Below are 16,504 nucleotides of genomic sequence, written 5' to 3'. Positions count from 1 at the left end.
TGGGCGGGGCTGAGGACTTTTTTTTAAATTATTCAAATGTTTGATGGCATCAAACTTTTTTCCCTATGCTTCAGAGGCTGATTATCCCTTCTGCTTGACAAAATTGGTTTCTAAGTATGTGAAAGATGTTGAAACTGAAAGGCCAGCTTGCAGACTTGGAGAGTTACTCCAGCTCCTTACTCTGATCCACTGCGTGTTACAGGGCATGTCTGAGAGGGGTGCCTGGCTGTGGCCCTTTAATGACTGACAGACACCACCCACCAGGCAGCTGCCCCAGCCCAAATGCCTTCGGTCTTCAGGCCACACTCCATCAGAACCTCAGGTGGATGGGCTGCGGTCACCCTCAGCCTGGAAGCCAGCCAGGAAGGGGTGGAACCCATATCATTCCCACCTTCCTCACCGCTCATGTTTTATACAAAAGAAAACTGATTGCAAAGACCATCTTCATGGAGGAAAAAGCAGGCAGGAGCTCACCCTCAGGACAGGGGCAGCTGGCAGCCCCTGGAGAAGGAAGCGTGTGGGTGCTGATGTCCCCGGGGACGGATGCTGGCTGCCCGCATGCCAGCCCAGAGCACCAGCCACTTCAGACACTGCAGCAGTGCCCCTTCCAGACAGATGGTCTTGGCCCTCCAGAGGTTGGAGTCCTGGACTGGAGGCTGCGAATCTGAGCTTTTAACAAGCTCAGTGACTTAAAGCAATGAAGGCCTACCAGATAAATAAGGTTTTTATTCTATATACCAAAGAAAGTTTATGAGAGCACTTATGGATAAGATAGATGAATACAATGGTTAAGGTCACAGCCAGGTAGTCACAGGACCCTGAAATGGGTCTTAAGAGAGGGGTTCACTGTTTCTCCGTAGGTTTTCTTTTCGTTGCCTGTTGACCTGTCAGTAAGTGCAGATGTTCATTGGTCTGACGTGGGATCCAGGCTGGAGGAGTCTAGGGGACTGGGCTTGAGCAGACTAAGCAGGCTTGCCTAGGCTGGTGGGCCTGAGTCTAAGAAGGGCCTCACTACCCAGAGTTTGGCCACAGAAACTTCCCGTCTGCCAACTCCGGCCTCCACCACTCTGGCAGCACCTTAATAAACAATTGTTTTCTGAACACCTTTCAGAAAACGCTGCCCTAGAGGCTGTAGATCTATTCTTCTCCTAAGAGGGACACAGTTCCACTTAGTGAATAGAGGGCAGCGTTCTCTCGTTTCTTCTCACCCTTCCTCTGAAGACGAAGCATTTCTACTTCCGCTCAAGGTCATGGAAATATCCAAGATCAGAAACGGAAATACCAGGCCAATGATTTCTTCTTTCCCTAACTCCTTCCTGCGTCACTCTCAAACTGACAAAACCTAAACCATAGCACTTCTCTAAGGCTCCCTCATTCACACATTCAATTAGTAAATGCAAAATCTCTGTCACAATAAATTATAAGCAGATGTGAGAAATTCTTAAGAAAACCAAGTTACACGTCTTATGTTCCTCTGTTATCAAAATGATTTCAGATTTCTGAAGGGTGTTAAAATGTAAGCATTGCATATTTTTTACTATCAGGTTTTATTTTTAGAGCATTTTTAGATTTACAGCAAAATTGTGCAGAAGGTACAGAGAGTTCCATGTCGCTCTGCCCCCTCCATGCATAGCTCTCCCCGCTATCAACTTCCCCACCAGAGTGGTCCAGCTGTTACCACTGATGAACCTACTTTGATTCATCACAGTGACCCAAGCAAGGACCATAGCTTACATCATTAGGATCCACTCTTCTTTCTTTTTTTTTTTTTTTTTTTTTTTTTTTACTGATTTCAGAGAAGAAGCAAGAGGGAGAGAGAGATAGAAACATCAATGATGAGAGGGAATCATTGATCGGCTGCCTCCTGCATGCCCCCCATTGGGGATTGAGCCCACAACCCGGGCATGTGCCCTAGACCAGAATTGAACCCCAACCTCCTGGTTCATAAGTCAACGCTCAGCCACTGAGCCACGCCAGCCGGGTAGGGTCCACTCTTGATGCTGTACGTTCTGTGGATTTGGAGAAATGTGTAATGACATGTATCCACCATTACAGTGTCTTAGAGACTAGTTTCACTGCCCTAAAAATCTTTTCTCCTGCATATATTTTAACCTTAAGCACATCATTCCTTATCACAACAGAAGTCACAGAAGTAGATGCTCATGTGACATCACTGTTGTCAGAGTGGCACTTGGCTGTAGGAGGCATGGTAACCCAGAGTAAGGAGTGGACTCAGCCAGGGAAATACCCAGGAACACAGGACTTCACTGTACAAGCAAATGACGGTGGCCGGCAGAGCCAGTCCCATCTGAGTCTCTCTCTCACAGCCCTCAGAAGAGGCGCCAAAGGACAGGACATCTTCACCACGTTTCCAGTACTGCTGACCCGTCTGTCAGTCATGTTATGGGACGACTCCAGGATGGGGGACATTTACTCCCGGGCTACCCACATGGCAGACAACACTCACATGTATGATACATTTCCATAGACACACCCAGGTTGAACAAAACCCCAGAGCTTTGTATAATCATGTAAGTAAAATGGCCATTAAAAAATTCTTAATTTTTTAATTTTAAAAAGGAAAATAAATATGGCCCATGTATTTTTTTAAGTCTCTTGGACTTTAATTTTGTAATGAGTCTTAATTTGTCTGCATATCTTCTTAACTACAGTTTGGCAAGCAAGTTTGTGTGAGAGTATGCCCCCCAAAAAAACATGTTTTATTAAAACTGCAACAAGTAGAGCCCTGGCCAGGTAGCTCAGTTGGTTAAAGCATTGTCCTGATACACCAAGGTTGCAAGTTCAATCCCCGGTCAAGGCATATACAAGAATCAACCAAAGAAAGCATAACTAAGTGGAACAACAAATCGATGTTTCTCTCTCTCTCCCTTCCTCTCTCTCTCTCTATAAAAAATCAATACTTTTTTTTAAAAAACTTAAATATAGCCCTAGCCAGTTTTGCTCAGTGGATAGAGTGTCGGCCTGCGGACTGAAGGGTGCCAGGTTCGATTCTGGTCAAGGGCAAATGTCCAGGTTGTGGGCTCGATCCCCAGTGTGGGGCATACAAGAGGCAGCCAATCAATGATTCTCTCATCATTGATATTTCTATCTCCCTCTTTCTCTCTTTTCCTCTCTGAAATGTAGCTAATGTGACTAAGGAAGGAATATTTAATTTTATCATTTTAATTCACTTGCAGTTAAGTAGCTACATAGGGCTAGTAGTCATTGGATTGGACACAGCAGACCTAAGGCAGTGGTTGGCAAACTGCAGCTCGGCAAACCGCAGCTCGCAAGCCACATGCGGCTCTTTGGCCCCTTGAGTGTGGCTCTTCCACAAAATACCGACTTCTGCGCATGGGCCACGAAGTTTCAATTGCACTGTACGTGCGCTCCCGCATGTGGTATTTTGTGGAAGAGCCACACTCAAGGGGCCAAAGAGCCGCATGTGGCACATGAGCCGCGGTTTGCCAACCACAGATAAGGCATCTGTATTGCATGCAATGTAAGGCCCAAAACAATGGGTAGGGACTTGCCTACCAGCTATGTCCTCTAGGGAGAATGTCAGGTAGTTTTCCCAGAAGAAGAGTCCCTCATCCTGCCCAAAGGTGAACTGAAGCCCCTCCCCACTAAATGGTTTGAGCTCTTAAAGGCCATTATTTTGGTCCGTTGCAAATACTTCTACCATTGACCGCCCTTCTGGTTCTCTTCTCTGGGGGGTATTAGTCAGGTCAGGCTGCAATAACAAAATACCACAACCTGGGGGTGCTTAAGCAACAGGCATTTATTTTCTCACAGTCCTCAAGGTTTACACATGGCCACTTTCTCTCTCCTCTTCTTATGGCCAGAGGGGAGAGAGGGAGGAATATGAGAGAGAGATTGATCTTCTCTTCTTCTTCTAAGGCCACCAATCCTATTGGACTAAGTCCACCCGTAAGACCTCATTTAACATTAATTACCTCCTAAAGGCCCATCTCCAATACAGTCACATTGTGGGTTAGGGCTTCAACATACAAATTTGGTGGATACAATTCAGCCCATAGCAGAGGTTTCTCTCACCTGTCAACTCTGAGGGTTGGAGGCGCCTCCCATAGACAAGTTGCTGCATTAGCCTGACTGGTGTGGACCTAGTGCAGTGGTTCTCAACCTTGGCTGCACATTAGAATCACCTGGGAATCTTTTTAAAATCCTGATTTCTGGGCCTCATCCTCCGGAAATTCTGTTTCTTGGTTATGGGGTGGGGCCACAACGGCAGCAGCAGGCAAGCAAGCTACCAAGGACAGGGGTGTAAGCGTGAGCGCCTCCTGCCAACCCAGAACCTCTTGGGCGGGGCCCCAACATTAGTAACAAAGAAACAGGATTTCCGGAGGATGAGGAGAAATCAGGATTTTAAGAAGATTCCCAGGTGATTCTAATGTGCAGCCGAGGTTGAGAACCACTGACCTAGTGGTCCCCCCAGCCACACCCCTTCCCTGCTTCTCCGGCTTCGTGGCGCACCAACGCATTACGTGAGCGGCTTTGCCTTGCTTGTTAGCACTTTCACACACCTGATTCGATTCTCTTTCATGAATGAGCGAAGTGAAGTGGCATCAAGGCTACTGAGCAGCGGGACTGTGTCCTGTTTATGGGCATCACCCATCATGTCTGTTAGAAAAGGGGTGTTGAGAACCACTGATTCGGGCCTCCCAGCCCTCCTGCCTCCCTAGACAGTGCACAGCCACTGCCCTCTCTGCGCGATGCAGCCCCCAGCGCTGCCAAGACATGCCTGCCACAGCCCTGCCCTAGCCCCTTTGCCTCGCTATGGCTTTTCCCATCTTAGAAACACACCTGTACATGTACCTTGTTTATAAGCCTTTCTCTGACCTGTGCCACCTGATGGTGTTCACTGTACTCGTCTACGCTTATAGATCCAGCAGTGCTCCTGGATCCATCTACACTCAACCGCATCTCTTAGAAACTGCCCTGAAGTCATCACTCAAGCCTTTCCACAGATATAAACCCTGCTTCCTCAGTTAGACTATCAGCTCAGCAAGTAAGGATTCTTCTCACTGTGACACATTTCTGGGAGAAAAGAATTAGGATAGCCCTCGCTGTGTGGCTGTGTGTCTAAGAGCAAAGGTGACGTGAGGAGGAGAAGGGAGCTCAGCTGCTCGGCTGCACCCATCCACTCCTCAGTAGTTGTCGTTCTGTTGAAAGTAATTTGCGTGTTCACCACTGCAAATCCCGTGTGGCCTGGGCAGAAGTCAGTGTGCTTGCCTTTATAAATCAGGGAGTTAGAAAATCACACACATGCACATTCATCAGTCCATTAAAGGTCCTTGGCTTGATGACGTTAAGGTTTTCAATAATTCCTTTTCCACACTGAGAGCTCCTTTTTGGCCCAAACAGAGACGGACCCTGGTTACAAAAGGAAATTTTTGTAATTGTGATAGTAACCTCTGTGAAGTGTTGAATTGATGCTTAAAAGGGACTTATCTGGTTTTCTTTTTATGGCCGACAAACCAGATTTACCTTAACTAGAAAACCAGACAATATGTGAAAAACGACAGGTACCCCAGGACTGTGGTACTTGGGAAAAGGGAAATAAGCCCAGGCGACGTGGCTCCGTGGTTGAGCATCGACCTATGAACTAGGAGGCATGATTCGATTTCCGCTCAGGGCACATGCCCAGGTTGTGGACTCAATCCCGTGTGGGGTGTGCAGGAGGCAGCCAATCACTGATTCTCTCTCATCATTGATGTTTCTATGTCTCTCTCCCTCTCCCTTCCTCTTTAAAAAAAAAAAAAAGAATAAAAGGAAACAAGAAAGGTTTCCCCTCATTGAGTGAGCCCCTCATTGCATAAACTTACTGTGTGGAGGAAGCCTCAGGAAAGAGTCCCAAATTCTGCTGAACTGAGGAAGCAAGTGAGTTCCTGGGGGCCAAGGTCCAGTTGCAGAGTAGAACACCCAAGGCAGGGACTGCACAGAGCTCCAGAGATCTGCAGACGCACCCCGAGCCTGGGCTGGCTACTGCTCCGCACATGAGTGAGAAAAAACTCCCAAAGCCGGGAAAGACCACCAGAAAGGAGCAGCGCAAACAATTACCAGAACTCACACAAAGCGGAGAACAGGCCGCGTTCCCACTAGCCAGAGGAGAAAGGACGCACACAACGGGGGGTCTGAGGGAGAAGCCCAGTAGTGGGCTAAGTTGGACCTAGACTAAAAGCCGGTCTAGACCCTCCCTGCTTCCCACTAACTAACACAAAGCTGAAATGCAGGCTTCTGGCCGATCCATTGACTTAGAGTGAGTTAACTACAAGCAAAAAATAAATTCCAGCGCTTCTTAAAGGAATAAGACAAAAGCTAGCACTCACGTATGTAAAATTCACAGCATTTGACATAAAATAAACAAATTAGAGGCATGTAAAGAAGCAGGACTCCATAGCCAGGAGAAAAGCTGATCCATTGAAATGGAGCCAGAAATGCCAGGGATGACGGAATTAGTAGACAAGGATGTTGAGACAACTATTAGGAGTTTGCTCTATATGTTCAAGAAGATAGAAGACAATAAGGCCATAATGAAATGGCAAACAAAGATATAAAAAAAGACAGTGAAATATATGGAGATGAAAAATATATTATCTGAAATGAAAAAAAAAAATACTTTGGAGAATTAACAATTAATTATGTAGTGCAGAAGAAACAATTGGTAAGTGAAAATAGAGTAATGAAACTATCCAAATGAGGGGAAAAGAAAAAAAAAGAGCTCCTCTGGGGTGAAATGACTGCTTAAGTTTGGAAGCTCAAGAAAGTCCCAATGCAGGACTCCTGGCCACATCTCCCTGCCTGGCTTTTTCCCAGCCTCTCCTCAGGCACCTCACGTCTGTGCCTCTTTCCCTGCGCCAAAAAAGCCTGGGACTCATTTCTGCCTCTACAGTCTACTCAGAATGTGACTGTAAATGAAGGAAGATTAAAAGTGGGTCCCAAGCCCTGGCTGGATTGGCTCAGTGCATAGAGCGTAGGCCTGAGAACTGAAGGGTCCCAGGTTTGATTCCAGTCAAGGGCACATGCCCAGGTTGCAGGCTCGATCCCCAGCATGGGCCATGCAGGAGGCAGCCAATCGATGATTCTCTTTCATCATTATGTTTCTATCTCTCTCTCCCTCTCCCTCTCCCTTCCTCTCTGAAATCAATAAAAACATATTTGGCGGGGGGGAAATGGGTCTCAAAATGTTAAAAGTCCAGAGTCAACAGTTTCAGGTCAGTTCCAAAGAAGGCCAACCACTGTTTGCTGCTGATGAAAGTGAGGTTGAGGTCGGTGCTGATAGACTTCGAGTACCTGGGCCTGAAGGGGCTCTTTTTGAACTTTCAGTGGAAACACCTCTCGTTAGAGCTGACCCATTTCAGGAGTTGAGATTAGAATCTCCCACACCAAGTCTAAGCAGGAATGCCCCAAAGGTGTTCATATGAAAGCTCATGCTGGGAAAATCAAGGCCCTTTCTCAAATGGACATCCTATTTCATAGTAATGATGGGATGCTTGTGCTTGAAATGAAACTGTATGTTTACCCAAGTTGGTTCAGGGAACCCAGGGTCCTGCTGGCAGCTCACAAAGACTCTATGAAATTTGTGTGTGTCCAGATGGGAAGCTTTACCTGTCTGGCTGGCGCAAGTACCACATGATAGGAAAACAGTCACATCTGTCCCTAAACCACCCACATCTTCCATGGAGAATCTGCCTTGTTTCAGTGAACTTTGGAGATCTTAAGCCTTCACACTTAGAGCAACTTGACACCCTGGAAAACTGAGGTGGCAGATGGAAGTAGGACACACTTTCAAAAGGAACTCAAAAAGGAAACTGTGCAAATGAAAAGGTTCAGATGAACAGTGTGTGGGTGGTAGATGCCAAAGCCAAAGAAATAACAAAAGAATGTGTTCATTCTACTAGATTGATTTTCATCCGGACCTTGTGAATTTTCTTTTCCTTTCTTGTACATGTCAATCTACAAGGAAATAGTGAATTGCTGTGTGGAATTAATTTATGATGTTCAAGTGTGGATATCTAACTCCCCCAAAAGTAGCATTGGTCAATACTAAGATGCCCCAAAATTCTATGATGTGTTTTCATTATATCACTCAAACCTGTGAGTTCTCTCTTAATTTTAATGTGAAGTATGTAAAGTTTCACAAGAAAATATATTTTAAATGGACTTTAAGGTTGATCTGATTTTCAATATGTAGTCAAAGAAATAAATTATACAAAATTAATTATGATTTCTTTATAGTCAATGAGCAAAAATCAACCTATATTCCCTCCCCCCCCAAAAAAAGACTAAACATAAGTGTATGGAGCATCAGTGACCTGTGCAATCATCTATCATAGGTATAATTAGAGTCCTAGGAGGAAAGGGTTGAGCAGGGGAAGGTAAACAGAAAAAAATTAATTTGAAGAATTGAGGACCACATTTCTGCAAATTTGATGAAAACTATAAACCCATAGGCACAAGTCCCACACAATAAGTCTAATGAAAACTAGGTAAAGATACCTCAATAAAGTTTCTTAAACCCAATGGTAAAGAAAAATCTTAAAAGCAACCAGAGGTAAAAATAGAAAATATATACAAAGGAGGAAAAAAAAATGACAGCAAATGTTTTGTAGGAACCTATGCAAGCAGAAGACAGTGGAGAGGTATTATTAAAGTACTAAAAGAAAGTACCAAAAATATTCAGAAAGGTCACAGGATACAAGATAAGCACACAAAAAATTAATAATATTTCTATATACAAGCAATGAAAACATGGACACCAAAATTTAAACCATTTAACCACTCAAAAATTAAAATACTTGCATGTAAGTATAACAAATACAGGACTTGTATACTCAAAACTACAAAACACGTTAAAGAAATTAAAGAATATATAAATAAATGGAGGGCCATATACTATTCATGGACTGGAACATAACGCAGTAAAGATGTCATTTCTATTCAAATGGATATATAGGTTTAATGCAATTTCTATCAAAATCGCAGCAAGAACCTTTTGTAGATACAGAAGAGATTATTTTAAAATTTATGTATAAAAACAAAGAACTTAGAAGAGTGAAAACAATTTTGAAAAAGAATAAGGTGGGGGAAAAGTAGTTTACCTAATTTCAAGACTTATTACAGTATACAGATAGGATAATTAATACTGTGTGGTACTGGGTAGAAGGATAGATACCCAAAACAGAATAAAAAGCTGGGAGGGGCTATTATTCTGCCTACTACACATACTATGGAATACTACTCCAAAATAAAAAGGAATGAACTATTTGATATATGCAAAAACGTGGATAAATTTTTAAAGAATTAAGCTGAGTAAAAAAAGGCAATCCCAAAAGGTTTCAAACTCTATGATTCCAATTACATAGTATTCCTGAAGTGACCAACTCACAGAAATGGAAACTAGGACAGTGGTCACTAGGGGTTATAGAAAGGATGTGACAGGAGAAAATCGGATGTGACTATACAACGAATCCTTGTGTGCCCGCCATGTTCCGCGCCACCCCTGGTGGTCAGCACACGTCATACCGAGTGATGGAACTCCCAGTCTCCCAGTCGAATTCCCGAGGGGACACTGTGCATATTAGCCTTTTATATATATAGATGTGCATCTGCAATTATCTAAAAATAAAAGGTTTAATTAAAAAAAAAAGCAGAGGGAATAATTTCCAACAAATGTTATGAGGCCAGAATTAACTTGATACCAAAGACATTATGAGAAAAGAGAATGAGAGATGAGCATTCTTCATACACACACAAAGCTGAAGCCTGAGGATCTATATTCCCCCAAATCAAGGATTTCCTTCAGAAATCAAACTATTAGCCCTAACCGGTTTGGCTCAGTGGATAGAGCATCGGCCTGCGGACTGAAGGGTCCCAGGTTCGATTCCGGTCAAGGGCATGTACCTTAGTTGTCGGCACATCCCCAGTGGGGGGTATGCAGGGGGCAGCTGATCGATGTTTGTCTCTCATTGATGTTTCTAACTCTCTATCCCTCTCCCTTCCTCTCTGTAAAAATATCAATAAAATATATTAACAATAAAAAAGAAATCAAACTATTAGGCGACTTTAAGGAACCCTCTTCCAATGGCTAAATGAAATTCGTAAAGAAAGTTTTTCAGTGAAAACCATCTGTAAATTAAACTGTGTAACCTTATGTTTCCAAGCTGCATGCAAAGGCTAGCGAAGAGTCATGGAGTTTGTTTTGGATGGGGTTGAATCGGCATGGAACCCACCGGTGGTTTGAGGTCTGCAGTGGACGGGTCCACTACCACCAGTAGGTAGGCGTAGACTGATGTAACTGGAGCAGGGAGAATTTTAAAGGACCCGCCTTGGATGAAACAAACCTTTCAAATAAAGTACTAGATGGGACAGTCATTGTGCCGCCCACCCCTGGAGTCTTCCCCTGTCTTTCTGAGGGCCATGAGCCAGAAATCCACAAGGCTGGCTGTTTGCAGGGACTTGCTGCCCCCTCACTTTCTCCTCCCATTCTTTGTCTTCAGGGGGAGCTGACCATGACCAGTGACATGGAGAACTTAGAGAACAACCTGTACCTAGACACCGTGCCAGAGCCCTGGGCCAGACGAGCCTACCCTTCCACGGCAGGCCTGTCCGTCTGGTTTTTGGACCTCCTCAGCCGAATCAAGGAGTTGGAGGCTTGGGTAGGCGACTTTGCAATGCCCTCCACGGTGTGGCTGACAGGCTTCTTCAACCCCCAGTCCTTCCTGACCGCCATAATGCAGTCCATGGCCCGCAAGAATGAGTGGCCACTAGACCAGATGGCCCTGCAATGTGACGTGACGAAGAAGAATAGAGAGGATTTCAGAAGCCCTCCTCGGGAAGGAGCCTATGTCCATGGCCTCTTCATGGAAGGTGCTCGCTGGGATGCACAGGTAAATCCTGGGAGGGGCCACGGGACACCCTCTGTGAGCTGGTTAAATACACACTGCCTCCCATAAAGTGTGCTTACTAAAAGGGGTATCCTGAATCTTCTGACCTAGATCATCTTTCCTTGAGGTTGACAAGCCATTTGAGGCAACCAGGGATGGTGCAGAGAGCACAGGCTTGGCAGAGGGAGGGAAGTGGGTAAAAGCAACAGCTCTGATCCCTATTCTATGGATGAAGATGGAGCATAGCTTCCTCTGCTCAAAAAGTCAAAATGGTGGATGAGGTCACATCAGAAACTAGAACAGGATATAGCCAAAGGCTTACAATCGAAAGCATTTGCTGACAGCTGTGTCTTACTCATCTTTACCCCAGCACCTAGCATGACATCTGGCAAATAGTTACATTCAATATGCTTATGAAATGAATGAATCACAAAATAAAACTCAGGTAGACTCAAAGGGATTAATTTGTATATGAAAAATGTCAGTTTTTGGAACTCTCCTTGCAAAAGTGATTCAGGCCAGAAAGCAGCATCAGGTGCATCCCACTGCAGGTTGCTGAAAGAACCTGTGAGGGGAAGGCATAGAGGCAGCCAGCCCTTCCCAGTCTCATCTCCTGGATCTTCTGCAGGAGCAGGCCGCTGGCTGAGCTCTGGGTCTGATCTAACATGGCTTTCCTCACATTCTTGTCCTCAGGCTGGGGTCATTACAGAGGCCAAGCTCAAGGATCTGACACCCCCGATGCCTGTGATGTTCATCAAGGCCATTCCTGCAGACAAGCAAGATTGCCGCAGTGTCTACGCTTGTCCTGTATACAAGACATGTCAGCGGGGACCCACCTACGTGTGGACTTTCAACCTGAAGACCAAGGAGAACCCATCCAAGTGGGTTCTAGCTGGAGTAGCTTTGCTTCTCCAGGTTTAGCTTCCTGCAGAGCCACTGAGAAAACAAGGCCGGGCTGGAGACTGCCCAGAGGGACAAGTAGCTGAGGGTGATCACAGACACATAAAGACAAGAAATCATAAGCACTCACAATTCTGTACAATCCTTTTAGCCTTGTGCTCTGTTAAGGAATGTTTTCTTCATTTGATTACTTATAGGAATAAAGAGATAGGCTCGACTCTTCTGGGCTAGGCTTAGCTCTCTTCAGAAGAGCCGAGCGTAGCCAGAAAACTAACCCCACAGAGCTGAGTCTGAGACGTGCCTTAAAGGCATGGTGAGCTGGAAGAGTGTGGACCTAGGAGCTAGGGGAGAGGCATTTCCTAACACCGAACCTTCCCTAATAAAGTGATTTATTCTCCAACTGTGTCTGGTCCAGGCTTTGAGTTGCAGGGTCATAAATGATCCTTAGAGCTAAAGAGAAAAAAGCCACAAGCACGAGCCCTGACGCTGTTGCAGGCACCTATGCGCTGCGCTCTGGCTCCCAGCTGCTCCACAGAGGAGCACCACTGGCATCACCCGTAAATCAGTCTGCTTGTTAACAAGCTGCCCAGGTGCGTTGTATGCACACTAGGGTTTAAGAAGCATTACTCTGGACCAGGAGCCACCACACACCTTCTGTAAAGGATCATGGTAAATATTTTAGGCTTTGCAGGGCATATAGTTTGGTTGCAACTACTCAATTCTGCCACTGTAGCCCCAAAGCAGCCATAGACAATACAGAAATAAATGGGTTTGGCACAGTCCAACAAGGTTTTGTCTACAAAAGCAGACAGTGGGCCATACTTTGCTGATCACTACTCTAGAGAATATCCCACACATACATTCACACATATTTAATACATTTTATCTAACACCTACCATTTGCTAAGAATACACTGTGAATAATAGGCTGTTTCCTGTATCTCTGTCATCCATCAGATCATCAGGAGGGAACCAAGAAGAAACCCTTCACTTAAAGCTGTTTAACCTAGAAGTTTCCGAGAATTTACTCTGTGGAATGATTTTTCACTGGGAGCTCAAGGAGTTCCACAGTTTCAGTGTTTTAAAGAACTCCATGGCTAGGCTTCTTTGGTAAGAAGAATTGAGGAGGGCCCAGTAACCCTTTCAGGATCTCTGCTCCCACATATCGTGCAGACTTTTCTGGATTGAGCAGGCATCAGAGTCCCATGGGAGGGCTTGTTAACAAAGAGATTGCTGGGCCCATCCTTTAGAATTTATGGTTCAATAAGTCTAACAACTTGCCAAAGCAGCTGTCTGGGAACCACACTTTGAGAACTCCTGACTTAAAACATAAAAAGCAGGCCTGGCCGGTGTGGCTCAGCTGGCTGAGTGTCAGCCCATGCACGGAAAGGTAGCTGGTTAGATTCCCAGTCAGGGCACATGCCCAGGTTGGGGTTTTGGTTTGGACCTGGGTGCATGTGGGAGGCAACCGATGTTTCTCTCTCTCCCTCTCTCTCTCTAAAATCAATAAAAACATTTAAGTATTTTTTTTAAAGCATAAAATCCCACAATCCTACACATCTGCAGAATCTCTTGTCTATTCCATCCTGATTTTCCTGCTTTCTGCCCTGTGGTTCCTGCATCACCTAAAAAGAGGCCCTATTCCTCATCTTCCTGATAGAAGGAAGTTAACAAATGCCTCTGGAATACAGGAATTCCAACTTCAGTTTGGTCTCTCCTCTCTTCAACCAGTAATATAGTTCCCATTGTTTGCCAACTACCAGTTTCTTATCTACAGGTTGTGTTTTCAGCTCTGTCCTCCTCAGTAGCATCCTCCTCCCTGACCCTCACACCAAGGACAGAAAAATAAGAGCAGGCCAGGGGAAGACCCAGGTGGAAGGAGGGTGGAAGTCTCACTCTCTGGAGCAGGACACTTTGGGGCACATAACTTTTTGAGACAAGGACAAGTGGGCAGGTTAGATATATGTGTTCATAAAATTCTAGATAGGGCTATAAATACTATTGATTTCTTCCTAATACCTACAAACAAAATTAAATAAAGACATTTTTAAGGCACAGAACACTTTGGCAAAAACGACAGCCTAAGCCAGTGGTCAGCAAACTCATTAGTCAACAGAGCCAAATATCAACAGTACAACGATTGAAATTTCTTTTGAGAGCCAAATTTTTTAAACTTAAACTATACAGGTAGGTACATTGTTATTAATTAGGGTACTCCTAAGCTGGCCTTTGCTAAAAACGTCCTCAATCTGATTGAGGTATGTTCGCTGAGGTCAACCCCTTCCAACTCTCCCATCCACACTTGTCTTGTATACTTGTTTCGTCTATCTCCTTTTGTTCATCCTCTCTATATGTCCAAACCATCTCAACATACCTTTCTCAATCCTCAACACTACATCTTCTTTCACTCCACAATGTTCCCTAAAATTAATTTAATAAACTTTAAAGTTTTAAGTCTTAGTTAAACTATAGGTACGTTGAATAAAACTTGGTATCATACTTTTTTTAAAATATATATTTTATTGATTTTTTACAGAGAGGGAGAGGGATAGAGAGTTAGAAACATCGATGAGACAGAAACATAGATCAGCTGCCTCCTGCACGCCCCCTACTGGGGATGTGCCTGCAACCAAGGTACATGCCCTTGACCAGAATCGAACCTGGGACCCTTGAGTCCGCAGGCCAACGCTCTATCTGCTGAGCCAAACCGGATAGGCTGATATCATACTTAATATTTATTATTTATTGATAAAATTAAATTCCTTACAATTTACCTTACAATATCCATAAAAGTAAATTATGACAATGACTGACAAACACTAATGTGAACAATGGCCTCGCATCTCCTAGGAAAGTTTGGGTAATTCAGGATTGTATGTTGTTTTTAATTTTAGGCACAATTCCAGGTTCTCATCAATAAGATGACTCCTCAATTTACTCTTGATAAGATTCATGCTTGAAAATGATTGTTCACATAAATATGTAGACCCAAATAAGGAAAGAACAGCAAACGCTAGTTTTTTCAGTTGATTATATGAGTCAGGAATACTATTCCAGGTGTTAAAAATCAACATATCTTCCTTCTCCAGGTCTTTCAAAGCAGACCACTTGTGCTGTGAACTAAGTTCACATTTGTTTTTCTCCAATATTTCTATATCAGCAGAAAGACGTTCAAATTTCAAGCTCCACAGTTGTTTTTTAAATCCAGCAATTGCATTTCAAAGTTGCCAATGTCAATATTAAAGGGAGAAAAATTTAATTGTTACAGTAGCATTGAGAGGTTTTTTAACAAAGGCTAACTTCGCTTTGCTGTTTCTGAATTCCTGAAACCTGTTGAGAAAAGCTTCCCTCATATTTAAAATTAGAGGCCCGGTGCACAAAAATTTGTGCATGGCGGGGAGAGGGGGGGTCCCTCAGCCCCACTTGTGCCCTCTCGCAGTCTGGGACCCCTTGGGGGATAAGGACCTGCTGGCTTAGGCCCGCTCCTGGGTGGCAGAGGGCAGGCCCAATCCTTAGGTGCCTGCCCCGCAGCCCCTGGTCGGGCTCAGAGCAGGGCCGATTGGGGAGTTGGGGCGCCGCACCCTGTCATGCACAGAGCCAGCCAATCAGGGGGTTGGGGAGCTGCCCCGTCAGGAACAGAGCAGGGCTGATAGGGGGTGTTGGGGCGCAGCCCCATCATGCTCAGGGTAGGGCCGATCAGGTTGTGGTGCCCCCACCCTGTCACGCAGAGCAGGGCCGATGGGGGTGGGGGGCTTGGGCACCGCCTCCTGTCACTCACAGAGCAGGACCAATCAGAGTTGGGGTGCTGCCCCGTCACCCACAGAGCAGGGCCAATCAGGAGGTTGCAGCGCCAGCCCATCACGCACAGAGCAGGGCAGATCAGGGGGTTGGGGTGCCCTGTCACCCACAGAGCAGGGCCGATCAGGGGGTTGGGGCGCCGCCCCGTCAACCACAGAGCAGGGCCTATCTGGGGGTTGCAGTGCCGCCCCCATGATGCTGCTTCAGGGGCCGGGAGGCCTAGCGGCTCCGCTGATCCTGGGCCAGGAGGCCTCTCAGCTCTGCTGATCCTGGGGCTGGGAGGTCTGCGGCTCTGCTGATCCTGGGGCGGTGAGGCCTTGCTGCTCTGCTTCTTCGGGGCTGTTTGGCTTCGCTCCAATGCTTGGAGCCTGTGTATGCAAATTTACTGCCATCTCTTAGTTTCTATAATTGAAACATTGTATCTTTTTGAGCTGTTGCTTCAGGAGCTGAGTCAGGCAGCGGCAGGCGGGGAACCTTGGCTTCCTCCATCGCTGGGGCGACCAAGCCTCCTGTTCGCTTAAGCTGCCTGGCTGCCCGCCACCATCTTGGTTGGCAGTTACTTTGCATATCACCCTAATTAGCCGATGGGAAGCGTGTTGGACGTATGGTTAATTACCATGTTTGTCTATTATTAGATAGGACACCACACGTGGTATTTTGTGGAAAAGCCACACTCAAGGGGCCAAAGAGCCACATGTGGCTCACGAGCCATGGTTTGCTGACCACTGGCCTAAGCAGACGCCAGGAAAAAGGGGGGCAGCTTGAAGTGTGCAAGCAACTGGGAGGCGGGCTCAGAAAGAGGACACCGGGACAGACTTACCTGAGACCAGGAGTGCCCAGCACGGGCCAAGCTCTCACACCCAAGCACCAGGCTAGCACTCTCCTACCAACATCCAGCT

At 45.6% G+C, this 16,504-nt stretch overlaps 1 protein-coding gene and 1 pseudogene across 1 annotated transcript in view; both read left to right on the top strand.

Annotated features, from left to right (window-relative positions):
- Positions 1-12,186, top strand: part of DNAH9 (dynein axonemal heavy chain 9) — a 343,788-nt gene extending 331,602 nt beyond the window's left edge. The window contains exons 68-69 of the mRNA XM_059668596.1: positions 10,521-10,910; positions 11,601-12,186. Of these exons, the coding sequence (XP_059524579.1) occupies positions 10,521-10,910; positions 11,601-11,828 (618 nt within the window). The 3' untranslated portion in view covers positions 11,829-12,186. The remainder of the gene's footprint in view (positions 1-10,520; positions 10,911-11,600) is intronic.
- On the top strand, positions 4,798-7,684 carry LOC132218468 (gamma-sarcoglycan-like; annotated as a pseudogene).
- Positions 12,187-16,504: the final 4,318 nt, after the last annotated feature.

The sequence above is a fragment of the Myotis daubentonii genome, chromosome 16, assembly GCF_963259705.1.
Source record: "Myotis daubentonii chromosome 16, mMyoDau2.1, whole genome shotgun sequence".
In the NCBI taxonomy this organism is placed as follows: Eukaryota; Metazoa; Chordata; class Mammalia; order Chiroptera; family Vespertilionidae; genus Myotis; species Myotis daubentonii.
The sequence above is the reverse complement of the archived record's forward strand: the minus strand, read 5'-3'. Positions and strand labels throughout refer to the sequence as shown.